Below are 27,416 nucleotides of genomic sequence, written 5' to 3' on the forward strand. Positions count from 1 at the left end.
CCGCTCGGGGCATGTCGTACAGCGTGTCGGCCTGTGCAGCCGCTCTGGGATGTACCGGTCCGGGCTGCAGCGCCCGCAGCGTCTCTTGCTGAGCTAGGTTGCTGCCCGCATCTGAATTGCCGTAGAGCTGCGGGGCCTCAGCACGGAGTACCAAAGCACGCTCAGTTACAGGTTCCAGGGCCTCCTCCCCGGTCTCCAACCGTGCCTTCACGGCTTCACCCTCATTCCCATTGACTCCCGAAATTGTTTGTCAGTCGTACCTGCAACATCATCCGGCTGCACACAAAACTCCCCGTCGTGCGCAAGCCGGCACGGTCATAACGGGGATGAGCTCCAGCGAGAGCGGTTTCAGGAACCGGTAAGCCCCATCCTTAGACATACTCACGACTGGCTCGACCAGCGCGGCTTGCTAGAACTCACAGCAGCTTTTGCCAACTCAGCACACGGGTCCTTATACCACCCGTCGGTTGCGACATTGCTGCCTTCCAGGCACCCCACAAGGCATTGGCGTGGCGTCGGCCGTGGGCCCGCCATTGCGAGCCCTCAAGCCCGTGCAGCCGCACACATGCACACAGTTCCCAACCTTGACACGGTACTTCCAACACCAGACACCCCCAGCCCCTAGCCCGGGCGGGGCAGGCCACCCTCTGTCACTCTATGGGGCGATGCAGCAGTCCGAATACCAAGACATACACACAGACCGCACTGCGCCCCAGGCAGCGCACCCATTACTGCCCACCGCCCGCCGTTACACCCGCGCTGCCACCCACACACCCACCTACACCACCCACACACCCCGACAACAAGCTCCGCACCCACGCCCCCACCTCCCCACCTCCGCACCCACGACCCTTCCGCCCTCTTTAGAACCAGGGGTGCCACGTGGGCTCCATACGGCTGAGGTTCTTGGGGTCGGTGGCCTGCTGGATCAGCTCCAGCACGCCCGACAGCAGTGCCGGCAGCGGCACCACCGGCGCCGCGCCGGGGCACACGCCGGGGTTCATGCGGCCGCCGTTGGCCTGCGCGGCGGCCTGCGCGGCCGCCTCCTCCGACAGCACGGCGGGGCACACGCGGCTGATGCGCTCCAGGACCATCTTGGCGTTGCGGCTGACCAGCGGCTTGAGCATCTCGTTCTTCATGGACACGGCTGCGGCGGGAGGAGGGGAGGAAAGGAGGGGAAGAGAGGGGCAGGTAAGGAGGGCAGGGAGCGTGGAGAGTGTAAGGGAAGATGGGGGGTTGCAGGCGTTCAGGATGGTGCCCGAGGAATGGGGAGACAGGTTGCAGTCCTCAACACAGAAAAGTCATATAGCCTCATGCAGCCCGAGCTCCAACAAGGCTCCAACGCCACGTCCACATCCCACGCCACCCCTGCGTCTTCATGTGTCTCTCATTGCCTTCCTGGCATGGTGAAACAACCCCACCCGACCCCACCCCAGCCCACCCTTCACGCCCCAAGGCGCCGGCCATCCCTGCAGCCGCGCTTCCCGCAGCCCGGCGCCCATTGCGCTCACCCTGCTTGTTGGAGCGGCGCGCGGCCCAGGCCACGATGTCGTCTCGGAAGAACAGCCCCAGGAAGTGCTGCGCGTTGGAGTTCTTGGCCGCCAGCGCCTGCGCCGCGTTGGCCATTGCGGTGGTGAACACGCCCTCCACCCCGAACGCCGTGAAGAAGGCGGTCAGGTTGCGCGTGAGGCGGAACGGCACCGGCTCCACCTTCTCCAGCAGCCCGCGCTCGTTGTACACCTGCGGCGTGCATGTGCGTGCGTGGGCATGAGTTTGTGTATTAGTATGTGTGTGTGTGTGTGTGTGTGTTGAAGAGCACATGCATGTGCGTGCTAACGGAACACAGAGCGAGTGCGCATGTGTGTATGTTCAATGTGTTGCGCATTGTGGCGGCGGGGGTGCAAGGCACGGTGGGCAGGCCAGCTGGGCACCAGGGCCGGAGAGGCGGGGGACGGCAGCGGCTGCAATGGAGCTGGAGTTCGCGGCCAAACCGCGGACCCGGATCCCCCCCTGGTCTCGCCCCACTCACCGGCAGCACGTCGCTCTGGTACAGGCGGCCGGTGTCCTTTGCGAACAGGATCTTGGTGGGCGAGCGCCCGCTGACCAGCAGCATGTGGCACATGAGCGCTGCGCAGGGGCGGCGAGGGGTGCGGAGAGCACAGCGTTCAACAGCAGGACTGTACCCCGGCACCCTGACTCCTCCCACCTCTGCAACCGCATGCAGCATCTACGCACGCTGCCGCGCCCTGCAACAGTGCCGCAGGGCACACCTCATCATCCTGATCCCCAATGCCCTCATCCTCGTACCGCTTGCTGTTCACTGCCCGGCACCCGCACCCCAACACCCGCACCCGGGCACCCGCGCCCAAGCACCCACCGCTGAGCGCCGTCTGCGAGCACAGCTGCTTCTTGAACACCCATAGGTGCGTGCTGCTGGGGAGGCTCTTGTACGCGTACTGGCTGAACACGTTCTCGTTAACGATGTGCGCGCACACCTCCGCGAACGTCTGCTGCCGCAGCGCGGCGCTGCTGGCGTCCTGCGCCACCTGCCCGCGCGCGTCGGCGCAGCGCTGCTTGAAGGCGATGATGGGCATGTCGGGCTCGCGGCCGTAGCGCGCGCAGTTGACCTCGTAGGCCTCGTAGTAGGTGGAGTAGGAGGGCGCCTCCTCCATCAGCCGCACCTGTGCGGGCACACACACATCCATGTTTTTTTAAACACACACATCCGATATGCCGTCGCGTGGCTGCATCGCATGCACTGTCTTTGCGCTTTGTTTTCCTTGTGCTCTTTACCATACACATATACAGGCCGCGTAAAGTAACAGGCGACAGGCAGCAGCATGTCTAAAACGTGCGGCGGCATCTGCGCTTGTATGCGTTCGATGCTGGCCGCGGCACCCGCTCCTGCTCCGCTTCCAGCGCACGCCACAGCGCGCGCGTGTACGGGCTGCCGCGGCCCGGCCTACACCCTGCTCTATGTACACGCTGCTGCAAGACGCAGACGCACCTGCACCCACACCGGCACGATCACGGGCGTGTGCCACGCCAGCGCGCGCTGCCGGCTCTGCGGGTGCGCGTCCAGCAGCCTGTTGGACAGGCGCAGCAGCTGTATGATGCGTTCGTCCGTGGTGCCCTGCGCGTTGTTCTGCCCGGTCTGCACCAGCATGTGCCGCGGCCGGCCGTCACTGCCCAGCAGCACCAGGCGGCGGAAGGAGGTGCAGTGTCGCCGCACCACCGCCACGCTGGAGCCGAAGGCCTCCAGGTGCACGATGGCGTCCGCCGCGACCTCGTTGCCGCCAAGATACTGGCCCGGCACCTCCACCTCCGCCAGCGACAGCTCCACCAGCGGCCGCGCCTCGTCCGCCAGGCGCAGGCTGCTGGGCAGCTTCTCCTCCAGGTCGGCCTGCGGGGGGGAGGGAAAGGAAGGTGCAGGAAGGTGGAGGAAGGTGGCGGAGGGGGGGATTACATTTATGATCATTTAAGAAGTGAAGGCGTAGCCAGGAACGGAAAGAAATGGAGGAAGGTAGAGGAAGGCGGGCAAAGAACGGAAGAGACGGGAAGAAGGGGAAAGGGGAGAAGGGCAAGGAAGGACGGACGTGATGGAGGGCTGAGAGGATGGTGACTGTCATGACGGTGATTGGCATGGCAGAGCTTGCTTGGCTTCCGCAGTGCTAAAACAGTGCCAAACCAGAGGCTCCAGGGAGGGGAGCTGGCGGCCTGCAAGCCGACGAGGCTCCCGCTGCGGCGCACGCACCTGCAGCTTTGCCCGCCAGTGCTTGAGCTGCTCCGACAGCTCGCCCAGCGTCTTGGGGAAGTTGGGTCCGTCGGGCGTCATGTCGCGCACAAACGCCTCGCGCAAGTCGCGCTGCACCGTGTTGCCAGCCGCCGCCGCCGCCGCCGCGTTGGCCGCCGCCGCATTCGCCGCCGCGTTGGCGGCTGCCGCGCCGCCCTTGGCCTGCTGCTGCTGTTGCTGCTGCGCGCGCGAGGCCGCGGCGGCCTGCTCGGGCGAGAAGCAGGCCTTGCACACGCCTGCCAGCTCCTTGCGCAGCAGCTGCGGCACCTCGGCCTGGTTGGAGAAGGGCACCTTGTAGCAGCGGTGCAGCAACGCGTTCACCACCGCCAGCAGCCGCTCCTCCGGCTTGGGCACGAACTTGCTGCCGATCTCCTGTGAGTGTGTAAAAGTGTGTGTGGAGCGCAAGTGTGAATGTATGTGTGTGTGTGTGTGTGCGGGTGTGTAGGTTGCAGGGATGAAAGCAGAGGTGAGCGTGAGCAATGTGCAGGGGTACATTGGGGATGCGCGAAGGGCCGTTCACAGCGCGTCCCGCACAGCGCTGCGGTGTTACGTGACAGCCAAGCCGGGCGCGCGGTGCTCCAGGACCTTGCCCTTTCAGGCCCTCGCCCGCACCTGCAGCATGCCCTCCAACGTCAACGTCAGCGCCGAGCACTTGGCCCGCAGCACGTCCATCACCTCCTTGCCGGCCTCGAACGCGCGCATCTCCGCCGCGCGGCTCGGGTCCAGCCGCGCCACGCCTGCAGCGGCCACACAACAACACGTCACTGACAGCCCGTGGCCGTTGCACCTTTGGTTTCCAGCCACGCGTTCCAGGCCACTACCGTCACTTGCATGCGGACACGCCGGCCCCAGGCAGCGACATCTGGCCACTATGCGGCATTGCCGCGGCCCCACGCACCGTGCGCGTCGCCCTCGCCGCCGCCCTCCGCCGCCTTGCGCTCCGCCTCGGCCTTGAGCCGCGCCAGCTCCTGCGCCGCCTTTTGCGCCGCCTCGCGCAGGCTGAGCAGGTACACACGCAGCCAGTAGTAGACCGCCTGCAGGACACAGGTTAACCATGGACATGTACGGCATTTGCCAGGTTTGAGGCCAGCTTTCATGATGGTAACCCGTGCATAAGAGCATCCTTGCAATTTTGCAGGGGTTGCGCCCACACCAGCTCCAAGCCGGCAGCTACACACAAACCTCCGCACCACCAACTCAACCACCTCCGGCGTGCCACGTCACGCACCTGCGGGTGTGCCGCCGACACCTGCTGCAGCAGCAGCTTGACGTGCTGCGCCTCGGGCCGCTGCAGGGAGGCCAGCAGCTGCGGGATCCACATGAACCACACCCAGGGCGGCAGCTCGCCGTGCGCCTTGTCCAGGTGGCCGCCCACGCAGCCGTTGTGGTTGTCGAACGACAGCAGGTGCAGCACACGCGGCAACAGCGACCGCGCCTGCGCGTTGCCCAGCCGCACCGCCTGTGTGTATAACGAACCGCACACGCGAGTGGGAGTGGGTAGCAAGGGTACACGGCGTCAGGTGTTGGAAGGCACAACACGGGCACAAGGTACAAGAGTTACTCTTGCTCACGCTGCTCGTCAGCCGCCCACGCCGCATCAACCCCCCAGCCCAGCCCCCTACCTTCATCAACCCGCACACGCCATCCCCTATCCCCCACGCCCCACATCTCCCGCGGCCGCACCTGCAGGTAGCAGTACACCGCGTACTCGAGGTGCTGCAGCTGCGGCTGCGGCCCGGGCCCGGGCGGCGGCGCCTGGCCGGCCTGCGCCGCCTGCGCCACCGCCTGCGCGTGCATGGCGGCGGCGCTGACGGAGCCCTCGTAGGCCTTGTCGTTGAAGGCGCCCCAGCTGAGCCACGTGTCGCTACATAGCCGCCAAAGCGACAGCGACACCGAGTAGGAGGAAGACGCAGCCTCCTCGTCGCCCAGGGACTGGCGGGAGGGGGAGGAGGGGAGGAGAGGAGGGGAGGAGGGGAGGAGGGGCAGGCGGGAAGGTGGATGAGAGAGGGGCGCGGGCATGAAGCGCGTCAGCGCCGGGGCCCCTGGATGCCATGCGAACGCAGTGCCATTCTGAACCGGCGAGGATGCGGGGGTCGATGCGCGGACACCCGCAAGCAACAACACATACGCTGGCGCCGCGCCGCTCGCAACGCCGCTCGCTGTGCCGCTCGCTACGCTCACCTGCTGCATGAGCGCCTTGAGCCTGAACAGCTCCGCCTGGTGAGTGGGCTGGAAGTAGTCCAGGTTCGTGGTGTTGATGATGTTGAGGCCCACCAGCAGGTCGGCCTGCCCGCGGTCCAGGTGCGCCTCCGCCTGCTCCTTGATCTTCACAAACGCCTCCTGCACCTCCATGGCGTTGTAGCCGTACATGGTGTTGAGCATCTGCAGGCAGGTGTCTGGAAGCCCGTGCTTGAGGGCCACAGCGCCCAGGCGGTTCACGGACCAGGCCTTGTCCTGCAGGGGCGGGGAAGGCGTGGGCGAGGGCGGGGGTGAAGTTCATAATAGACTAAGGAGAAGCAAAGTTGTGTGTGTGTGGGGGGGGTGGGGTGCATGGAGCCTATGCAAGACGGACTGTGTGGGTGGGGTTCAGGCACCAGTAACGAAGCGTCGGGGAGGGGGTTTGTGAGGGTCGGGATGCGCCCGATCAGCACGGTGTCTTGTAGGAGAGAGGCGACACGCAGCGAGCGGCGGGCAGCCGTACAGCGCAGAAGAATGCCGACAACAGCGACGCCTGGCGTTGGGCTGGAGCTTGGCAAACGGCAGGCCACAGCGGGTGTGTGTGTGTGGCGCGAGCCGCAGCGCAGGGCTCCGACGCACCGCCACACACGGAAAGCACGCACTCGCGCCCTACCTTGTAGCCCAGCTGGTGCAGCGCGGGCGCCATGTCGCGCATGGAGCCGAAGCTGTTGATGACGATGTTGTAGATCTGGTTGCGCCACACCAGCACGTCCTGCCAGTGCACCAGGCTCTCCCAGTCGTTGGGCGTGCGCAGGCGCCAGGTCTCCATGATCTCTTTGAGGTCGGTGAAGGAGTGGTCGGGCCGGCCGTTGGCGGCGGCCAGGTCCACCAGGATGCGGGCAGACTCCTGCAGCAGGCAACGGAGTCGCGGTGTTAGAGAGCACAAGGAAAACAAAGCGCAAAGACGGTGGAAGCGAGCAGCGGCGTTGCGGTGTGTAATCCTATCGTGTCCAGCAGGCGCTCGGAGCCAGGCAAGGGAGGGGTGGCTGCAGCCTGCAGCCAACCGGCATGCTGCACGCACGCCACTTAACGTGTGACGACACAACAAGGCCATGCACAACTGTTACCTACAGTATACAGCCGCCCCGCAACACACCCACCAATCGCGCCACGAGCCCTCCCCGCCTCGGCCCCCTCCCATAAGTATTATCGCGTTCATCTGTCGCCTCTGCTTGTGCTCCGCTAGTTCGGGCCGGTGTTATCAGTCCCCTCGCTCTGTTGCCTTGGGTTCGGTTTAATTTCGGCCGGTATTTACAGTCGCCCCCTCGCGCCCCCACCTTGAGCTCCACCAGCTGCTGGAAGGTCTGCAGCAGCCCCACGTGCGTGGAGTGGCTGGGCAGGTCCGGCAGCGCCCACCAGCGGTGCAGCGCCGCCAGCAACGCGCGGTTGGTCTGCGTGTCGGCCTCCTGCACGTGCCCCTCCTGCAGCGCTAGGTAGGCGCGCGTCATGAGCAGCGCCGGCGACTCCTCCACGGCGCCGCCCTTGGCGGCGTTGCTGTTGAGCTGCTCGCGCAGCTGCGTCCAGTCGCTGAGGCGCCACAGGCAGTCCACCACCACCTCCAGCTGCTCCGTGCTCTGTGTGCGGGTGGCGTTCAGGGTTACGGGCGTGCACGTTTGTATGTGTGTGTGAATCCGTGCAAGTGCTGCATATGTGTGTGTGTGTGTGTGTGTCTGTGTGTGTGTGTATGTGTTGCAATATGGGCTCAAGGTTTAACCAGTGGGCGGGCGTCTCGCAGGGCGGAATAACGTGCGTGTTGGCTACGTGCGCGGAGCAGGCTGGGGCCAGGCGCAGGCGCAGGCGCCCGAGCGGCCTCCTGAGTCCATGGCATCACCCGGCGGGCCCCCATGCTCGTGGTCAGCCCCAGCCCCCACCCGCACCTTGCCGTACTCCAGCAGCAGGTCCCAGTGGTTGAGCTGGCGGCAGCAGCTGAGCCACTGCTCGATCCACAGCGCCTGCTCGCCGCGGTTGGGCTGCTGCTCGGTGGCGGTGCGCTGCAAGGCAGGGGGCAGAAGCAGCGGCAGGGGGCACGGACGGGGACACTTCGTTGGGAGGACTCAACGACACGGGTAACAACAGCGTCCGCTTCAAGTGGGGACTCGGGGGACCGTGCCTGACAGAGGACAGTCACCTCTAGCTAGGAGGCACTGATGCAGCCGCCGCCCTGCACACGGAGCGCGCACACCGCCGCCCTCACACCTACACACCCGGCTCCCGCGCGCGCGCACGCACGCACGCCCGCCCGCCCGCACGCACGCACACCGCCGCCCGCACACCTACACACCCAGCTCATGCACGCACGCACGCACGCACGCACGCACGCACACGCACGCACCATGGCGGCCTGCTGGTGGTGCAGCCGGGTGGCCTCCCCCAGCACGTCCATGGACCGCTCCCAGTGCCCCGTCTGTATGAGCGCCAGGCCGGTGCGGCTCCAGTCGGTGGCGGCGCGCTTGCGCCACAGCCCGCACGTCAGGTCGTCCTCCGCGACCAGCCGGTACAGCTCCGCCAGGCTGCGTAGGGCAGGCAAGATGCGGTGTGGTGTTATTGGTAAGAATAGGGCTACCCTACATGCCCGAGCCCATCGAAATGTCCCAATTGTCAAAGAGTCGTCGCCCATATGGAGGGCACACCCGAACAAATACAAGCTCCGCACACCCTCCATGCTTGCGTCAAGGTGTGTCGGATGGATCGCCCGAGCGGTCACCCACCTGTCGAAGCAGCGCGACTCGTCCGGGAAGATGCAGACGTGGCTCTCCAGCAGCGGGATGGCGATGTGCCAGGCGTTGTAGGTCTTGCCCAGGAACTTGATCAGCTCGGGCGGGATCTTGGGCTGAGGCTGGCACAGGCTGATGCCCTCCAACAGGGCCTGCGGTTGGGGCGGTTGGAGCGGTTGGAATTGCGGAGCGAAGAGGAATTGGCACGAGCTTAAGAGTGTGAGCTATGTATGTACGGATGTGCTTTTTCCTGACCGCACGTACAAGGCCTGAGCCGCGCTACCTAAACCTGTTCTCCATACTCATTTTCCTCGCTTGAACGCTCCTGCCCGCCAGCGCCTGCTCACCTGCAGCACGTTCGGCCGCGCGTTGGCCTGGCGGTGGTGGTACTCCTTGGCCAGCAGCGTGATGATGGGCTTGGCCAGCGACACCTGCTGCTCCTTGAGCAGCGATGCCCACACGATGGGGAACACCAGCACCCACAGGTGGTACGCCACCAGCGGGTCGGCGCCAGCGTACTCGCGCAGCGACAGAACCAGGTCGCGCACACGCAGCTTGCCTGCGGGGAGTTTGGGAAGCGGGGTTACATTCATTACTCTTTAAGAAGTGAAGGCGTAGCGAGGAACAGGGGGTCAGCGGGAAGGGTTCAGGGAGGCAAGGCAAGGGGCTGAGGGCAGAGGGCCTACAGCGAGGTAAAGCAGTGGGGGCAGCGGAGGTGACGACGGGGCTTCAGCAGCAGCACGGCAGCGGATTGCGGTTGTCGCCAACGCCAATGCTCACCCATGCTCTCAAGCCACTCCACGTGGCTGCGCACGGCGTCTAGCACGTCGGGCGTCGCCCCCGCAAACTTGGCAGCCAGGCCCGAGCCCGGCGGCCCCGCCGCCTGGCCCGCAGCGGCCGCCGCTGCCGCGCCGCCCGCCGCGGCGGCGAAGGGGTCTGCCGCGTTGGCGGCAGCCTGCGCCGCATCACCGGCCGGCTGCTGCCCCTCCGACCCTGCACCTGCGGCGGCGGTGGCCGCCGGGTCAGGCGAGGCCTGGGCGCCAGGCGGCGGCGCGGCCGCAGGCGGCGCGGCGGCGCCGCCGGGCGACGTGTCCATGGGGTCGCCGGCAGCTGGCGGAGGCGCGGGTGCGGGCGTGCTTGCAGCTGCCGGTGCCGCCGCGGCGCCGTCCACAGCCATCGGCGCAGGGCCGGTGGCACCGCCGGTCGGCTCCTCTTTGATCACTGCACCCGCGACAAAGGCGGCAGCAACAGGGCAGCGATATGTTCAGGACTCAGGTTCAAATACGGCATGGCGGCAAGTAGTTGGAAGGTAAGCGGCGGTCAGGCTTACCAACGCCGGGCTCCTGCTTGGCCTCGACAGCCGCGGTGGTGCCCTCAGCGTTGGCGGCCCCATCAGCAGGCGCTGGCACAGCCACAGCCGCCGCCGCGGCGGCGGCTGCCGCAGCAGCAACGGCAGCTGTCGCGGCGGCCTCCGCCGCGGCTGCGGCTGCGGCTGGATCGCCACCGGCTGCCGCCGCAGCGGCCGCTTGGGCAGCCGCCGCCGCGGCAGCTGCGGTGGCAGCCGCCTCCTGCTGCTGTGGGCTCACAGCGGGCTGCACGCCGGACGCGCCGGCGGGCTGCAGCTGCCCCGGCTGCCCCTCCGCCTTGACCTCCACCTTGGGCTGGCCCGCCGCCGCCAGCGCCTGCTGCTGCTGTAGCCGCGGATCCATTTTGGGCGGCTGGGGCACGAACACGTTCTGCTGGATGGGCAGCAGCGGCGGCACCTGCACACATACACGGCGATCCAATATGCACATGGACATAACATCAAAGGTGCGTTCGCTTCACTTGCTTCCTTCGCATCGGCGCAAAACTTCACCTCACGACCAAGCAGACCATCCATCCACCCACGCAGGCACCGACGCACGCTGGCAAGCACCCGCCCACGCACCCACCCACGCACCCACCACCGGCCGAGCAGCCCCCGCCCCGCCCCCGCACCTGCGAGGAGTTGGGCGCCAGCATGATGAGGTCGTCCTCCCGCAGCGCCGCCAGCAGCAGGTCCAGCGCCGTCTTGAGCCAGAAGCCGCCCGACATGGCCTCCCAGTCCTGCACCATGATAACGAACTGCAGCCGGTCGAACAGGTTGGGCGCCACATGGTTGTCGTACAGGTCGAAGAAGCGCCTGCACGGGTTGGGGGAAATTTGTGGTGGTGGTGGTGGTGGTGGTGGTGGTGGGGTTGATGGGGTTGGTGGGGTTGCGTAGTAGAGGAAGGGAAGCGGGCTGGGTAGGGTTTGCAGAGTGCACGCGTCGGCCGGGTTGGGGTTGGAGGCGATATATCAGAGGGGTATACCATCACAAGGCACTCCCAAGCAGCACCAATAGCCACAACAGCAATAACAGCAGCACCCACTTGCGCATGCTGTGGTCCTGCGACCTCAGCCCCATCATGAAGCGCCGCTCCAGGTGCAGGAAGTACTCGTCCGCCTTGCGCGTCTCGGCGATCACGCGGTCGCGCTCGCCCTCGGGGACCCGGTCCAGGTCCTACGCACGGGAGGAGGAGGTCGCAATGGAGATTCGTCACGGTCACGCAGCTTGTGGGCAGTCTTCATAGAACGCAAAGTCCAATGCGCCCAACACAGGACACAGCCAGAGAGCCAGCAGGAGATAAGCTGTCGGCCCAAACGTAACAAAGCAGCGCACAGTAGTTGTACGCACCTGCGCCTCCGGCGGCGGCGTAGCCAGCCGCAGCACCAGCGACAGCAACGTGCTGTCCCAGGCCTTGCGCAACGGGCTCACACCGCCCGCGCCGCCGCCCGCACCGCCTGCCGCAGAGGACGAGGAGGAGGCCGCGGGCTGCGAGGCGTGCTCGAATAGGTTCAGCTTCTCCAGCGCCGCCAGCCGCTGCACCAGCAGGATGGCCTCCTTGGGCGACAGGATGCCGGTCTGGCCGGGGTAGGGGTTCACCAGCCACCGCTCCATCACCTGCGGTGCGGATGCGGATTGAGGAAAGGGCGGGCAGGCGCAGCCGCGCAGGAGCGGATGCCGTCAGTGGGGTGGGTTGCAGAGAGCAAGGAGGGAACCCAAAGTGCCAGGCACAGCGGGTGCTGTAGGCGTGTTGCGCGGGCGCGCCGGGCAGCGAGAGATGCAAGACAGCGAATTGGCACGCCGGGGACACTCGCGTGTGCGCCCTCCATGCCTCCACGCCTCGCTGCAGGAGCGCTTGTAGAACCCCCGTTCTCCATCCGCCATGCGTCCTCGCGTCTCTGCAAACTCCTCACCCCTCAAAACCCTAAACCCATTATTGGGAATGGTGAAAAAAACCCGCCCCCCTTACCTTTGTCTACCGTCTACCACGTGCGTCTACCACTTCCTTAACCAACCATGAATGTAACCGCCTTACCTTGAGCATCTCCAGGAACAGGCTGGGGTCCATGTGCTTGGTGTTCTGCCCCGCCATGAGGCCGATCATGCTGCTGAGCACGGCCTTGCGCTGTTCGCTGTGGTGCAGCACGCGCGGCGCCAACAGGCGGATGCAGGCGGCGATCACCCAGTACAGGCTGCCGTACTCGGGCTCCTCCGAGCCCTGCGTGGCGCGGGGGTTCCATGCATGTTAAATTAAGACGAGATGATGTTGACAGGTCGTTGCAGCGGGGCAGGAGGAGGCGTGGAGATAGGGTCGAAGGTGGAGGGGATTTGCATGTGAGTCTGATTGTAATGGGGCACGGCCTCGTAGGCCCAAGCGTTGGTATCAAGTGGTTCGTTGAAGCAGACCTAAGTGCCTGCAAGCGTGAGCCACCGCCTACTACGCCCGCTTCTTACCGCTGACGCGGACGCCGCGGATCCGCCACGCCTGCTGGCGGCGTTGCCCGGCGGCGCCATGTTGGCGACCTCGCGCGCCGCCTTCTGCAGCACCTTGCACAGCGGCGGCACACACTGGAAGATGAAGTTGGCGGACGCCACGCCCTCCAGCGACTCCAACAGCGCCAGGCTGCCGCACAGCCCAATCAGCAACCGTGCGTCGCCGCCGATGCCCGTGCCGGGCGGCGGCGGCGCCGGCGGCTGGCCCTGCGCCGGCGGCGGCGGGTCGGGTGCGGCGGCGGCGGCGGTGAGGAACTTGGCAATGGCCTCCTCGGCGCGCCGCTGCACGCTGGACAGCACGACGGCGGGCGTGGGCGGCTGCGCGGGCGGCGGCGGCGGCGCGGGCGCGGGCACCGGCTGGCCAGTTGCGGGCTGCGAGGCAGTAGATGTTCAAGGGAGTGGCGGTCATTATTTGCCGGAGCAAGCATCGAGTTGTGAACTTCTTGCCGGGAACAGGACGAGGAGCACAGTTGTGAGCACCAGCAAGGATTCCCGCCAAGCGCCGACTCACGTCGATGGTGGGCGGCGGCGGCGGGGGAGGCGGCGGCGGCGGCGGCGCAGGCGGCGCGGCCGCGATCTTGGCTGCCAGCAGCCGCAGTATCTCGCCCAGCTCCGCGGCGTTCTTCTTGTGGCGTGAGGCCAGGCAGGGGTCCACCAGCAACCCCAGCGCGCCCGCGTTCACAGCCAGCACCGGCAGCAGCTGCGCCTCCACCAGCGCACGGCACACCTGCGGGTGTTGTGCCCCGGAACAAGAACAGTTTGGACATGTCAGGGACGGCTGCAATAACATAACACGATGTATGATACCGGTATCCACAAGCATTAAGAGTGAGCTGGGTCGGCATCGAGGTAGCCGGCACCACCCACCTGAAGCGCCACGCCCAGGCTGGGCGGCTCAGCGGACACCACCGCGGCGTTGGCGCCCTTGGCCACTGCCGCCGCCACCTTGGCTGGATCCGGCGGCGCCAGCTGCACCCGCTCCAAGAAGGACATCTTAACCATCGTCTGCGGGCCAGGTCGTAAGTCAAAACGCGGAGTTGAGTGCGGGGAGCAGCCAGCGGCAAGGCATGCCGGATACGGGTGCAGGCGCAGAGCGGGCTCAGAAGCACAGGACACGCATCCGCAGTCGTACAACTTCCAGTTTCAGACCCCTACCCCCGCCGAGCTCGGCACGCACACAAACACGCACGCGCTAGCACTCACGTTGGGCCACAGCTTGAGCGCCTGCAGCAGCACCTGCAGCCCGTAGCCCTGCTGCAGGCTGGACTCGTCCTCCTTGGCGTTGTCGGGCGTGATGAGCACGAAGCGCGCCAGGAAGTTCAGCAGCTGCTCCTCCATCATGGAGGACGGCCGGAAGTCGTCATCCAGGGCGGCTGCGCCGCCGGCGTCCGGAGAGGAGGCGCGCGCGGCGGTACCGCCGGGCGCTGGCGCGCCCGGCGACGCTGCGAGCGACGGCGCGCTCCCCAGCGCACCCGAGGCGCCGCCCGCGCCATCCGCCATGGCAACATCCGGCGAGGCGGCCTCTGTGCGCGGGCTCTTTGCTGGCGGCTGCTGCCCATCCGGCGCCGCGGCCGCGGCGGCGGCGCCGTCTGGCGCCGCGCCTCCACCCGAGACGCCGCCGTCCTCCCGCGCCCGCTTCTGCCCCACGCCGCCGGCGCCAGCCGGGGGCGGGCTGGCGGCGGCGGCGGCCGCCGCCGCCGTCTTCTCCTGTCGCTTGCGCTCCCATGCCACCACCAGCTTCGCCAGGTCCAGAGCGAGGCGGCGGTACTCGGGGGAGGAGGTGGGCAGGCCCAGCTTGTTGAGCGTGTGCACCATCTGGCTCACGAACTGGCCGCGCGAGGGGTAGAAGAGCTCGGCGTGGCGCAGCACCAGCTGCCAGATGTGCACCACGCTGGCCATGGACTGAGCCTCCTCCGACAACACCTGAGCGGCCCACACGAGCCATTAAATGTTGAAATCAATGAGTTGCCTTAGGTGCACAAGTATTCTGTAAGGTGTCCAGAGCGCGCGTGGCGGCTCCTAGTATGCCGGCGTGCGCAAGCATACACAACACATACGCACTGCACACTGCTGTGCATGCGCAGAGCTGCCGTCACCAGGCGTCGGCGGCCGTCCGCTGTTCCTACCTTCTTGGTGTAGCGCACCCACAGGCTGACGCGCTGGTCGGCGTTGCGCGGCAGCTTCTGCTCCAGCGTGGGCACCAGCACGTCCACCGCCTCGCGGATGAGCGGCTTCTTGGTGTCCATCTGGCAGGCGCGCAGCAGCGCCACAAACACCTGCGCGGGGGCCGGGCGGGAGGGGGTTACGTTCATGGCTAGTTATGAAAGTGGTAGACGGTAGACTGGGGCGGGGATTCCTGTACGGTTGGGTGAAGCGGGCTGCAGCACACGTGCTCACACGCGGCACAGGGGTATGCAGTGGCAGGACACAACGGTATGCGTGGTCTTTTTTTTAGGCCGTATGCGCTGGAGGTAGCAGCCAAGGCGCGCAGTCGAGTCGGCGCTTGGCAGTAGGCAGCGCCGCTGCACGCACCTGCAGCATGATCTTCTCGGGCGCGGCGAAGTTCTTGAGGAAGTAGGCGACGTTGACGAAGGCGTAGCTTTTGGTGACGCTGTCCTCCTTCTTCAGGTAGTTCCAGCCAAACTTTATCAGGTCCTTTTTGTGCTTCTCGGTCATCAGACTGGGCGAGTACTTGAACAGCTGCGTGCACAGGTGCAGCATCTCGATGCGCAGAGATTCGCCTACAGCGCAAGATGGGCAAGAGGGAGGCAAGGGTAGGGGCAGGGTTACGAGCAGGCACATGAGGATCGCTGCTGGAACCTGAAGCACCCCTGTATGCGCGTCGCGTTCTCAACACGTATGCACAAGGCCGCTGCACCACCACCCCTCGACCACAGCGGCGCCCGGCGTGCGACTCACTGTGCCCCTTGCTCCTGGCCTCCAGCGGGTCGAACAGGTCGCGCACCACAGCGTCCGCCAGCTCCTCGCCGATGACCTCGGGGTGGCCCTTCTCCAAGCTCTCCACCAGCATGGGGTTCACCAGCAGCTGCGGGGCGGGGGGCGCACGAGCGCACGTGTACATCGCTGCCGCACCCAACGAGACGCATGCGCGAGCGCCGTTTTCCCCTACAACTTCAACCCGCTCCCGCCGGTCGACGGCGGCCGCTCACCTGCAGGATGCGCTCCAGCTGCTCCTCCGGCAGCTTGCCCTCGCGGAACACCTCCACGAAGGCCGCCAGCACGGCGCGCTTCTCCGCGGTGCTGTACTGCGCCGCCACCACGGTGCGGCAGAAGTGCTCGATGAAGGAGTAGTCCACGGAGGAGCGGTGCTGCGGGGCGGGGGGATTGGGTGCACGTGCGTGGGGGGTTCCAGGCATAGTCAGTGTCGGCGACGACGGGAATGCAGGGATGACGGGTGGCGCAAGGTGAAGCGGTTGGGATGGAGCAACGGGTACAGCCAGGCGCAGGCACGGGAGAGGGCGCCAGCACTGCAACAGGTGTTAGCGGCGCCTTGCTTGGCGCTGACAGGGCTGGCCCCTCTTCCGTCCGCAACCACAGCACCGCCAACGGCCCTTCGGAATGCGCCCTGCCCCTTTTCACTCCACCACATTCGCTCTTTTTCAACTCACCAGGTACACAGACATGATGTCGAACAACGGCATCACCTCGCTGCGGTGCTCCCGCACGTACGCCAGCACGCATTTGGCCAGCCGCTTGCTCTCCAGCTGCTGCTCCCGCGGCGTCGCCGTCACCGCGCCCCACGTGACCGCCGACGTCGGCGCCCCGGCGGCGGCAGCGCCAGCCGCCGCCGCGGCGCCGGCCGCCGCGGGCAGGTGCCCCAGGGCCACGTCCTCCTCCGCCATGCGCGCGGCGCGGTGTGGCGAGTGCCAGCGTTGCATTATGGCGGCCATGATGCGCGGCTGTGCGGGCAGCCAGGCCGGCTGCAGCTTGGCGATGACGCACACCAGGTGCACCGCGTGGAAGGCCACCTGCGGCTGCGCCGGCGCCGGCGGCGGGGCTGCAGACGGTACAGCGGCACGACAGGCGGGTTGGAGGGCAGGCAGAAAGAGTCAGCACTTTCACAGAGTTCAGCGGTTTTCCAGGTCGTGCACCAGATGCAACGCTGTGCATGATAGCCAATAGAGCTCTTGGAGCGGAGACGGAGCTTTTCATGTTTGCACACTCACCGGTGCCCTCGGGCAGCACGGCGGACGGGTGCGGCGGGTCGTAGCGCAGCAGCAGCGCCTCTAGCTTGTCGGTGGAGCTGGCCACGGCGTCCAGCAGCGGGCGGCCGGCGGGCGAGCGCACGATGTCCAGCAGGCGCGAGAAGTAGCTGGGCTTGTCCAGGCGGGGGGGCTCCAGGAAGTAGGCGGCGGCCTCGGCGGGGTACTTGACCAGGAAGCGCGTCAGCGGCGCGCGGTAGGGCGAGGTCATCACGTGCGGCACCGGCACCTGCGGAGGTTGGAAGGGGGGGTTGCATTCCTGAAAACCGTACTTAAAAAGTGAAGGCGTAGCCAGGAACAGTAGTAGTAGGTTGGAAGGGGGCAGGATTGCAGCCGGGGCATGGTGGGCGGTATGCTAGGCGGTTTTACTTGATGCATGCGCCATTCTTGGCAGGAGTAGGAGCGCGGGGCTGGGCCACAACTCCGTAAGGCACGTCAACGGGTGGTGATGGGCATGCCGGCGGCCGGCACAGAAGGTGCCCATGCCACCCGAGCAACAGCCCACGCACCGGCATGTTGAGCGCCGAAAGCTTCTCCTCCAGCTCGATGGTCAGGATGACCAGGCCCGGCTTGGTGGGGCCGGGCTCCGGCACCGGCGGCTTGCTCTCCGCCGGCTTACCATCCGCCCCTGGGGCTCCGGGCGCAAGCGGCTTGCCGTCTGGGCCCGTGGTGGGCTTGCTGTCGGCGCCACTCGCCGCGGCGGCCTGCTGCGCAGCCGCCGCCGCCGCTGCCGCGGCGGCGGTGGACGCGTTGTGCGTCTCCAGGAACTTGACGGCGGAGCGGGGCAGCAGGTGGAACAGGTCCAGCACCAAGCTCGCCACCAGCGCCTCCTCGCCAGGCTTCCACAACACCTGCGCGGCGCACAACACGATGCCCCATCCAATCAGCTGCCCACAAACACGCGCTTTCCGCAGAACCCCTTCTCTGTCTTGTGCTATAACGAGCCGGGCCCGCACCGCAAACCCTGCTGCCTCGTCGCCGCCAGATGCTAAATGCCGCGCACCTGCCCCGTAAGCTGCTTCTCCGGGTTGAGCCAGTTTTTGAGGTGCTCAAGCAATTTGTCGCCCAGCGTCAGGTTGAACCAGTCGCTCAGCAGCTCCAGCAACCGGGCCAGGCCCTGAAGGGTTAAGGGTTCCGTGCATACTAGGTCAGGCGAAGACGTTGATTGTCTCAGGCGAGAGGAGGCTGGCGTGTTGGGGCACACAGCATCACCTACGAAACACACTAGAATAAAGAAGCACAGGCGGTGGTTGAGTGGGCATCGCCTGCCCTTGCCCGGCCCTGATCCCGCACCACCGCTGCCGCACCGCTCCCACCTGCAGCATGGCCGGGTGCAGCTTGTGGTAGGTGGCCAGGTTCTGCAGCAGCGGCCGCAGGCTGTTCTGCAGCAGCTCCTTGGGCAGCTTCTGGTAGCTCACGATCAGCTGCAGCCCCGTGCGCGCCACGGCGTGGATGTCCTCGGCGGGCGCGGTCAGGTTCTTGAAGAACATGCCGGTGATGCTCTCGCGCAGCTGGCGCAAGTCCGGCCGGTCGCGGAACTCCTCCCAGCCCCACACTGTTGCATTTGGCGAATGGGCGGAGACGTTATGCATAGCTTAGGAGGTGGAGCACCAGCGGAGCTGGGGAGTTATGGAGCAGTCAGTCGGCGTGCAATCGACCCGCCCCACGCCAACAGCACCCCAACACCCTAGCACCCACACTACTATCAACATCCCTAGGGCCCCTGCCCACCGCCCACCGCCCGCGCCGCCACTCACATGCACACAGCAGCTGCATGCACGCCACACGCAGCCGCTGCAGCGCGTCCAGCGTCACGTTGCGCGGGCCCGGCCCGCCGCGGCCGCCCGCGTACGCGCCGCCGCCCACGCCGCCCGGCCCCGCGCCCGACGGCTCGTCCTTCTGCGACAGCCGCTGCGCCAGCGCCGACTCGTCCTTGTCTGCGAGCATGAGCGCCTCGTGCGCCAGCGCCTGCAGCTGCTCGCTGAGCGGCAGCGCGGGCGGCTGCTGACGCGCCACCACCGTCAGCGCCTGCACCTGGCTGATGGTCACCTCCACATTCTGCAGGCGCAGGCACAGCCAAGGCGCGAAGAGTCGCAAGTCACGGCCGCGTCCAACGCCGGCCGGTCAGCCGCACAACTCGCACAGGCGGCAGCAGCCGCTTGAAAAGCTGTGCACGCAACACAGCGGCCCCACGCCCTGCGCGCTGTGCCCATGCTCGCCTTACCCCGGTATGACTGACGGCCCAGCCTTGCCCATGCAGCCAAAACCTCCCACTCACCCGGATTGGCATGAGCCGGCGCGACACCAGCGGTGGGTTCATGGCCGCCAGGACGGGCTGCAGGTAGGAGCACACCGTGCGGCCCACCGCCGCCGCCAGCACACCCAGCGCCGCCTCCGCCGCGGTGCGCACCCAGCGCGGCAGCCCCGCGCCCACCATCGCGTTCACCAGCACGTCCGCCATCGCGTCCATGGTGGCTGCGGGGCAGATGACGGGCTCCGACGGCGGGGCAGGAGCGGCAGCGGCGGCGGCGGCCGCCGGCGCCTTCGCGGCGCCGTCGGCCTCCTTGGCGGCCGCCCCGTCCGCCGGCTTGGCGGCGTCCTTGTCGTCCTTTGCCTCGCCGGCGTCGGCAGCAGCGTCCTTCATGGCAACGTCGCCGTCCTTGCCAGCGCCGTCAGCAGCGGCCGGGGCGGCGGCGCCGTCGGCCGCCGCTGCGCCCTCCGCCGCGGGCTTGGCGCCCTCAGCGGCCTTGTCCGCCGGCGTGGTGGAGCCGCCCTCCCCGCTGCCACTGCGACTGCCACTGCCTGGCGCAGCGCCGTCGACCGCAGCTGCGGACGGCGCGTCCGTGTTGCTGCCGCCGCCGGAGGCCGCCGCCGCCGCCACACTGGCAGCGGTGGTTGCGTCTGCGGCCGCTTCAGACGAGGCAGAGGCGGCAGGAGCGGCGGCATCCGCAGCGGCGGCGGCAGCTGCGGCCGCGCCCTCCTCCGTAGGCTTCGCGTCCGCGGGCTTCTCCTTCTCCTCTTTGTCCTTCGCCGCTTCAGCGCCCTCCTTCGCCGCTTCGCCTCCCTCATCCTTCGCCTCCTCGCCTGCCTTCTCCCCCTGCTTGTCCTTGTCCCCTTCCTTGTCCTTCTCCTTGCCCGCCGCGGCGCCGCCGCTGGACCGACGCGCCGCCGCCGCCGCCGCCGCCGCCGCCGCCGCCGCCGCCGCCTTCGCGGCCTCCTCCTTCTCCTTCTCCTCCTTGCCCTCCTCCTTCGGCGGCGCCGGCGGCTTCTCGGTGCCGTGGAGCACCTTGTGCAGCACCTCACCCAGCGTCGCCTCCACCTCCTCCCGCTCCACGCGGCAGTACTCGGGCAGCCAACGGATCACGTTGACCAGGCCGCGCAGGCACGCCACCGACCAGCCCGTCAGGTAGCCGGCCGGCAGGCGCGGTGTCAGCAGCCGCAGCGAGCGGGCGCCCGCCAGCCGCCCCTGCCAGGTGTCCTCTTGGCAGCAGGCCAGCACGCGCCCCATCAACTCGTCCATGATGGCGGGCAGGCCGTGCGCGGCGGCGGGGCCGCTGCCCTCGGCGCCGCCGTTGCCGGCGCCGCCGCCGCCGTTGTTGGCGCCAAGGCCGGGCTCGGGCGTAGGCGTCGCGGCGGCGGGGGGAGGCGTTCCCGCGGCAGGGGCGGCGGCGTCTGTCGCCGGCGCGGCCGCGGCGACCTCCCCGGGCGGTGGCGCGCCATCCGGCGCGGCGGGCTGGGCGTCAGCGCCGGCTGCGGTGTTGGGTCCCAAGGCTGCGGCCGGGCTGGCCCCCGCAGCTCCGTCTGCGCCGGCTGCCGCCGGGGCCGCGGGCCTCGCCAGGCGGGCGGTGTGCAGCAGCAACGCGCAGTCCACGAAGGCACTGAGGCACTCCAGCGCCGCCTTTGACTTGAGGGCGGCCTGCGTTCGGTGCAGGCGGCAACGCACACGCGGCACGTGAACGAAGAATGGGACAGGTCGCGTGCCGCCATGCACACACAGCAATGCACCGACAGCTCCCTGCACTCGACCGCGGACGCCTGCCACCCACCTTGTCGCACAACACCTCCACCAGCGCATCCAGGTACAGGTGGCAGTCCAGCTCGCGCAGACCCTGAGGCAGCACCGCCGCCACACCCGGCAGCTGCGGCGGCGGCGGCGCGCCCGCCGCCGCGGCCGCCGCAGCCGCCGCCGCCTGCTGCGCCGCGGCGTCGGGCGCGGTGCGCGCCATGACGGGCGCCGGCGGCGGCGGCAGCGTGCCGGCCACGAAGAGCATGGCGAAGTGGCGGGACACGTTGAGCGCGAAGGGCCGGGCGACGCCGGCGAGCGTCTCGTCGGCCGCGGCGCCCATGACCGCGGCCAGCAGCTGCGCCAGCACCTGCCGCTCCGCCACCACCTGCGTCTTGGTCTTCACGCCGGAGTCCAGCTGCCGCTGTGGGGAGGAAGGCGCACCGGCAGGTGAGAAACACAGGGAGCACGGGGTGTGTCAACATCTTACACACGCGGCCCTGGGCACCCACGCATGCCGCACACGCTCTCTGCCTGTATACACGAAGTTGGCGCTTCGCCGGACACGCGGCACGACCCAGGCGCAAGTCCCGCCACCCCCGGGGTGCTTGCCGCCTCCCATGCCCCTTGCAGCAGGCAGCCCCACGCCCCACGCCCTCACCTTGGGCATGGCCACCGCCACAGTGGGCGGCGGTAGCTCCCCCGTCACCACCTTGAGCAGCACATCCATGCCCGCCTCCACCAGCGCCGGGTCGGACGGCCCCGACCCCGCCGCCCCCAAGTCCTCGCCGTCCGCGCCACCCGCACCCGCACCCGCACCCGCGGCACCCGCATCCGCACCCGCACCCGCGCCGGCGCCGCCGGCGGAGGGCAGCGCCAGCCCGGCCCCCAGCGACGCGGCGCCCGGCAGCGTGCCCGAGGGGCCGCTGGACTGCAGCGTGAGCGACGAGCCGGGCGGCATCACGGAGCTGCCGCGCAGCAGCGAGCCGCGGCCGGTCAGCCCCGCGCCGCGCGCCGCCTCCACCGCCGCCGCGTCCTCCTCCACCTCGCGCACGCGCAGGTTGAGCATGCTGGCCAGGCACACGTGCAGGAAGCGCAGCGCCTGGCGCCGGTAGTGCCCGTCGCCGGCGGCGATGGCCGCGGTGGCGGCGGCCGCTGCCGGCCCGCCGGCGCCGCCTCCTGCGTCCGAGGAGGCGCCGGCGAAGATGCCGGCGCGCGCCAGCGCCACGCAGCGGTCCACGGGCACCAGGAAGGAGGTCTGCGGCTCAAAGGTGAGGATGAGGCGCAGGCCGTGCTCGGGGTTGTCGCGGTACTCGAGCGGCTGCGGGTCCTTGAGCCAGCGCCGGTTCAGGCCGCCCATCTTGCCCAGCAGCGCCAGCGCCTGCGGTGCGGTGCGGTGAGACGTATGCAGGTCAGCATGTCCGCATGTGCACGGGTGTGGTTGTCAGCAGCGTGGCGCGCTGCAAATCCCGCGCGTGGCAGCCACGCACATGCATCAAACCGCGCATGCAACGAATTGTCCCGGCGCCCCTTCTCATGATCATTACTGCAGCGCCCCACCTTTGTGGCGAGCGGGTTGTTGTATTTGAGCAGCGCCCACAGGCCGTGCATTAGGTCGGAGATGACCTCGGCCATGGCCGGCTCCAGGAACTCGGGGTTCAGGTTGTCCACCCACACCTCCAGCGTCTTCACCGCGGCCAGGGCCAGCTCGTCGGGGCCGTTCTGCGAGTTTGTGTTAGAGGGCGCAAAGAAGGAGACGCGCAGGGCTGAGGATGCGATGCGGTGCGGCGCTGAGTTTGTGTGCGTGCGTCCGTGTGTGTACGTGTATGGAGCGGTGCGGTGAATGCGCCATGCGGGCCTCAAGCCGTGCTGAGTAAACAGCACACGCAGTACCAGGCGCCCGTCATCTGCACTTCCAGCTGCTTCCTCCCTAACCCTACGGCGCTGGCCGTGGCCTCAAGCCCCCCCCCTTCCCCCGCCCCTACCTTGATGGCCAGCGTGAGCGGGCGCATGAGGCGCGGCAGCAGCGGCAGCACGCCCGTGAGCTGCGCCGGCAGCGTGAGGCAGATCTCCAGCAGCACGCCGCGCAGCTCGGCGGGGTGGGGGCCGCCCAGCATGGACAGCACCATGCTGAGGCAGGGCTCCACGTATGGCTGCAGCGTGTTGTACACCATCTTCCACTTGGTGCTGCTGGAGGCCACCGCCTTGAAGAAGGAGCGCAGAAGCTGCGGGGCGAGGGGTTGCAGTTGCGGTTGGAGAGGGCGTTGAGGCCGCGACATGCGGGTGCAGGCAGGCGCAGACTCGTCCTTTGCAGTGGCGCGGTGTGGTGGCAAGCAGGCAAGGGGACCCCTGAGTCCCACCGGCTAAGTTCCACAGCAGTCTCCAACATTCCGCCCGCCCCCGTTCCGTGCGTGGACGGCTACCCCCCCCCCCCGCACCTGCAGGTATCCCAGCGCGTCCCGCTCTGCCACCGCCGCCCGCAGCGCCTTGTCGGTCATCTTGACCAGGTGCGGCAGCAGCACCGCCTCGGTGTCGGGGTAGTTGGAGAAGAAGGCGAACAGCATCTTGAACAGCTTGAGCGCCAGCGCACCCGCCTCGCTGTTCACGTCCGCCAGCAGCGGCATCTGCTTGTTCACCTGGGCGAGAGCAAAGGAGGCAGACGAAGTACGGGAGCAACATTTTTAAACCCACGAGCCAGGGGCCGAAACCAGCGCCAGCAACAGGTAGCAGACCCCGGAGCCTTCCGAGCAGGTGGCGACCCCTGCACGCCCTCCTCCCACCCACCATGAACTCCAGCATCACCGCTAGCACCACCTTGCCCACGGGGTTGGGCCCCGCCGCGGGCGCCGGCAGCCCGGGCGCGGACGGCGCGGGTGCGATGCTGGTGGCGCTGTTGAGCATGTGCATCACCACCTGCGCCGCGGAACAGAGGTCAGGTAGGGGTGGCGGCGCTTAGCAAACCCTTTTTGAACTCGCGAGTCAACCGTCGAAAAGAGCCCTACAGCGATCAGAAGTAAGGAGTTTGAGCCCCAACACGCACCTGCATGGCGTCCTTGTCGTCCAGCAATGAGTCGAACAGGTCCGGCAGCCGCGCCGACACCACCTCCACGAAGTCGCGCGGCTGCGTGCAAAGATGAAAAGATAATGCCGGCAACGGGACATTCAAATATGGTACACGAAGTCGCCTCCTTCCCACGGCGCTGGGGCTGCCCCTAGCTCGCGCATAGCCCGTGCGCACGAGCACCTGCCGACATGTGCGCCCCCCTGCCCGTCCCCGATCTACATTTGTTCACGCCGTCACGTGCACGCATCCACGCACGCGCCACACGCCCAAAGCCACCTCCCCACCCTGCGCTCACCTCCAGTTGCAGGAACACGTCCGCAAACATCTCGTAGCTCTCCCGCGCGCCCGTCAGCGGCGTGCTGCCGCCCGTGTAGCCCGCCAGCTTGAGGCAGCGCAGGCCGTAGCTCCACAGCCGTGACATGAGCCGAATCTCGTCCTCGCTCAGGCCGCCCGGCCCGATGGGCAGCGCAGGCGGCGGCGGCGGCTGGCCCGGCACCGGCGGCGCCGACGGCGGCACCTGTGACAGCCGAGCCGGTTGACGGTCAGTCCCGCGCGGGCTGTGCTGTGCTGTGCCGTGCCTCGCTCGCTTGCTTGCGTCCCCCTGGTTGACGACCCCGGGCGCAACCGTTGCCCCCACAATGGTCCGAGCCCAACCGGATGCCCCGGCGTGTGCCCCCAACCGTGGCCCCCAACCCATGCACATCATTCGCACGGCTCGCTCCACCCGCCTCTGTCTCCCACTCCATGACCGCCACCCGCCACCCTCCAACAACACCTGCTGCCGCCCGCTAAACGCCTGTTGCCGCCCGCAACCCGCCCGCAGCCCGCGCACCTGCTGGTGGTACTTGGAGATGGCGTAGCTTAGGTGCTTCATGTGCGGCAGCAGCCCCTGCAGCAGCGCGCGGCTCTCCACCACCTCGCGCTCGCGCTCCCCGGGGATCGTCACCGCGCTCAGCATGTCGTCCGGCCCCAGCGCCGCCGCCGCCCCGGTGGGTGCGCACATGCCGGCGCGCTGCTTCTCCAGCTGCTCCCGCTCCGCGCGCGCCTCTGCGATGAGCCGCGTGCCCTGGCTCTTCAGGTGCTTCAACGCCGCCACCAGCGACTCCAGGATGCGGCCCAGCAGCCGGCGGCCCTGCGCGCGCAGCCCCGGGTCGGTGCCGGTGGCGGGCGCCTTGGCCTGCTGCAGGATGGGGTCCACCAGCACGCACATGGCGCGCAGGCAGGTGGCGCGAGTGGCGGTGGGCAGGCTGGCGGAGCAGGTGATGCTGGCGAAGAGGTAGGTGGCGCGCGCCAGCTGCTGCGGCTTCAGCTGGCGGCGGCAGTTGTGCACAATCTCCGCCAGCAGGCCGCAGGCGGCGTGCCGCAGCATCTCGTTGCAGGCACGGCCGCTGCCGCACAGCACGCGCTCGTCCATCAGCTCGTCCAGGCGGGCGGGCAGGTAGTTGCGCACCGCCGTCTGCAGCAGGTGCCGCGTCACGATCATCAGCTCCTTGCGCGTCACCACCACGTCGGGCGCCTGGCACAGCAGGTGCACCAGCGCCTCGGCTATGGCGGGCACGTGCGGCTCGATGGGGAAGGCCAGCGACGCGGCGGCGGAGGCGGGCCGCCCGTCGTGGCCGGCCTGCTGCTGCGCCAGGGCGGCCTGCGCCGCGGCGCCGGCGTTGCGCAGAAGGTACAGCAGGTACTGCATGCAGCGGACCTGCGGGGCGAAGGATAGACGGGGCAGGAGGAGAGGATAGGTGAGCCTCCAGGCCCTCAACGTATCGCGGGGATACCGCCTCAGCTCCGTGGTCCCAACATAGCCCCGGCTTGCCCAATGTCCGCTCCTGCCGCTCCTGCCGGCCCAGGCGCGCACGCCCACAGCCTCGACATACGATAGCTTGGAACAGGCCGCATTGTCCCCAGCCCGCCGTGCTTCCGAGGCCCTCGCCTCTTCTGACAGCTCGGTCGGCCGCTCGCACCTGCACCAGCCGGAAGTCCGCGTACTGCTGTGCCAGGGAGCCGCGCATGTGCGGGTCATTCAGGCCCGGCCCCTGCAGGCACGCCGCCCGAATGATCAGCGGCACCAGCTGCGGCAGCACCACTGGCCGCAGCCGCTCGTAGGCATTCATCAGGAACATCACTGCGCATAGGGCAGGCGACAGCCGTGTTGTTGCCCAGTACTGAGGACAATCGTTCAGAGGTGTGAAGCGGCATGGTGCGGCGAGCAGGAGCGGGAAGGAGGGCGGTAGATGAGGCAGCAACTGGCCACGGCAACCAGGGGCTGGCACACGTACCTACAAACGGCTGCTCCGCCATCACTTTGAAGGATTTGACGCTTTGGATGGCCTGCGAGGGCACCTTCGCGAACGGCGGCTCTCCGCCTGCCGGCCCCGGGTCCAGCAGCTCCGTGACCGTGCTGGGGTACTCGGAAAAGCACTGTGGGAGCGATACGCACACGAGTAACACGACCACACACGCGCGTACTTGTAATTAAGACCACACTCACGGGCGTACCCAACGCACGTCACATCAGCCACCACAGCGTCCTATCCCAGGTTAGGCCAGTGCTGACGGCTGGGGCTGCAGCGCTTTACTGCTGTGGGTGCCGCAGCCAACAGATCAGCGCATTGCTGGTAGGTCAACCCCGGCTGGACCCAGTCAAAGCCAGATGTTTAGCTGGGCCGGTCAAGGTGGACCGAAGGCCATGGCCCCGCCCTTGCGGCCACTCCGCTGCCCAGGAAATTGCACGCCAGAATAGCCCCTGCATCCTTATTCCGCAGCAGCCGTGCATGCCAGGTCTGTGTTTTGGGGCGTGTGCAGCTTCTGCGTGTGCCACGGCTGCCACACGCCACGGCTTGCAAACCCTGGGCCACTCTCCCGGATTACCGCCACCCCGCACCTTGATAAGGAACTGAGCCAGCTGCGAGGCCTGCGTCTCCAGGAAGGACCTGTAAGACTTCTGCAGGTCCAGAAGCAGTTTGATGGCCGGCAGCGCATTGTCCTGGTTGTCGTTCTGCGTGACGTTGAGGCACACATCGTAGAGCTCCACGATGTGGTTGCGCAGCACCTCGTTCTGTGGCAGCCGCGTGAGGATATCCACCACCGTACTGCGCAGTTTGTGTTCGGGGGTGTCTGCAAACTGAGGGGGGACTGTTCGCAGGATATCGCAGAACGGCTTGAAGAAGGTCGACACGAACGCCGAGTACTCGCTCGGGGTCAGCACGATTTCAATCCCCTCCTTCAGCTCCAGCACGACCTTGAGCTTGTCTTCCACAGCTGCATTTCAGTTATTTTATCAAGCGGGTATCTGTCAGAGAGCCCGCCCGGTCAAGATGGTGTGTTTTGGCGCGAGCCCGGCGGCATGCCAACTTACAGGCTGTCGCCTCCGTCAGCCTCCGCAAATGGTCACTCAGTTGAGCCATGCCCAAGCTCTACAGGCTGGGCCACTCCGGGCCAACTTTTCCGCTCACGGTCTCATATTTTGCAGCTGCTAATAAAGCTTGTAATTGCCTACCACCTCATCATCGGCTGCTTGCAACAATCGCGGTTTGGAGCAAA

General features: G+C 67.7%; 1 protein-coding gene across 1 annotated transcript; it reads right to left on the bottom strand.

Annotated features, from left to right (window-relative positions):
* Window positions 1-153: 153 nt before the first annotated feature.
* CHLRE_02g088750v5 (uncharacterized protein) lies at window positions 154-27,369 on the bottom strand. Its single transcript, XM_043059381.1, has 51 exons — window positions 27,232-27,369; window positions 26,758-27,134; window positions 26,153-26,294; window positions 25,838-25,998; window positions 24,709-25,575; window positions 24,172-24,393; window positions 23,853-23,933; window positions 23,597-23,725; window positions 23,251-23,448; window positions 22,798-23,037; window positions 22,373-22,534; window positions 21,474-22,193; window positions 20,856-21,236; window positions 19,088-20,725; window positions 18,567-18,867; window positions 18,126-18,364; window positions 17,813-17,926; window positions 17,319-17,660; window positions 16,774-17,038; window positions 16,216-16,604; window positions 15,757-15,915; window positions 15,506-15,632; window positions 15,119-15,327; window positions 14,713-14,862; window positions 13,790-14,509; window positions 13,454-13,591; window positions 13,098-13,313; window positions 12,548-12,958; window positions 12,129-12,311; window positions 11,444-11,710; window positions 11,139-11,269; window positions 10,726-10,909; window positions 10,076-10,508; window positions 9,526-9,966; window positions 9,093-9,304; window positions 8,740-8,897; window positions 8,364-8,541; window positions 7,909-8,022; window positions 7,309-7,605; window positions 6,645-6,878; window positions 5,975-6,247; window positions 5,477-5,725; window positions 5,022-5,252; window positions 4,692-4,827; window positions 4,406-4,530; window positions 3,755-4,165; window positions 3,008-3,403; window positions 2,378-2,681; window positions 2,030-2,127; window positions 1,512-1,740; window positions 154-1,147 (listed from the first exon to the last, which is right to left on the bottom strand). Exons 1-51 carry the CDS (start codon window positions 27,278-27,280, stop codon window positions 864-866), a joined length of 14,715 nt encoding a protein of 4,904 aa, XP_042927015.1. The 5' UTR covers window positions 27,281-27,369; the 3' UTR covers window positions 154-863.
* Between the last annotated feature and the right edge of the window lie 47 nt (window positions 27,370-27,416).

The sequence above is a fragment of the Chlamydomonas reinhardtii genome, chromosome 2, assembly GCF_000002595.2.
Source record: "Chlamydomonas reinhardtii strain CC-503 cw92 mt+ chromosome 2, whole genome shotgun sequence".
NCBI classification, from domain to species: domain Eukaryota; kingdom Viridiplantae; phylum Chlorophyta; class Chlorophyceae; order Chlamydomonadales; family Chlamydomonadaceae; genus Chlamydomonas; species Chlamydomonas reinhardtii.

Excerpts from the sequence above, each read along its gene's own strand:
- CHLRE_02g088750v5 (XM_043059381.1), bottom strand. The coding sequence starts at position 27,280 with ATGGCTCAACTGAGTGACCATTTGCGGAGGCTGACGGAGGCGACAGCC. Across the intron at positions 23,038-23,250 it reads ACGCGCTGGGATACCTGCAG|CTTCTGCGCTCCTTCTTCAA; the intron begins GTGCGGGGGGGG and ends CTCGCCCCGCAG. Across the intron at positions 15,328-15,505 it reads GGCCAGGAGCAAGGGGCACA|GCGAATCTCTGCGCATCGAG; the intron begins GTGAGTCGCACG and ends CTTGCGCTGTAG.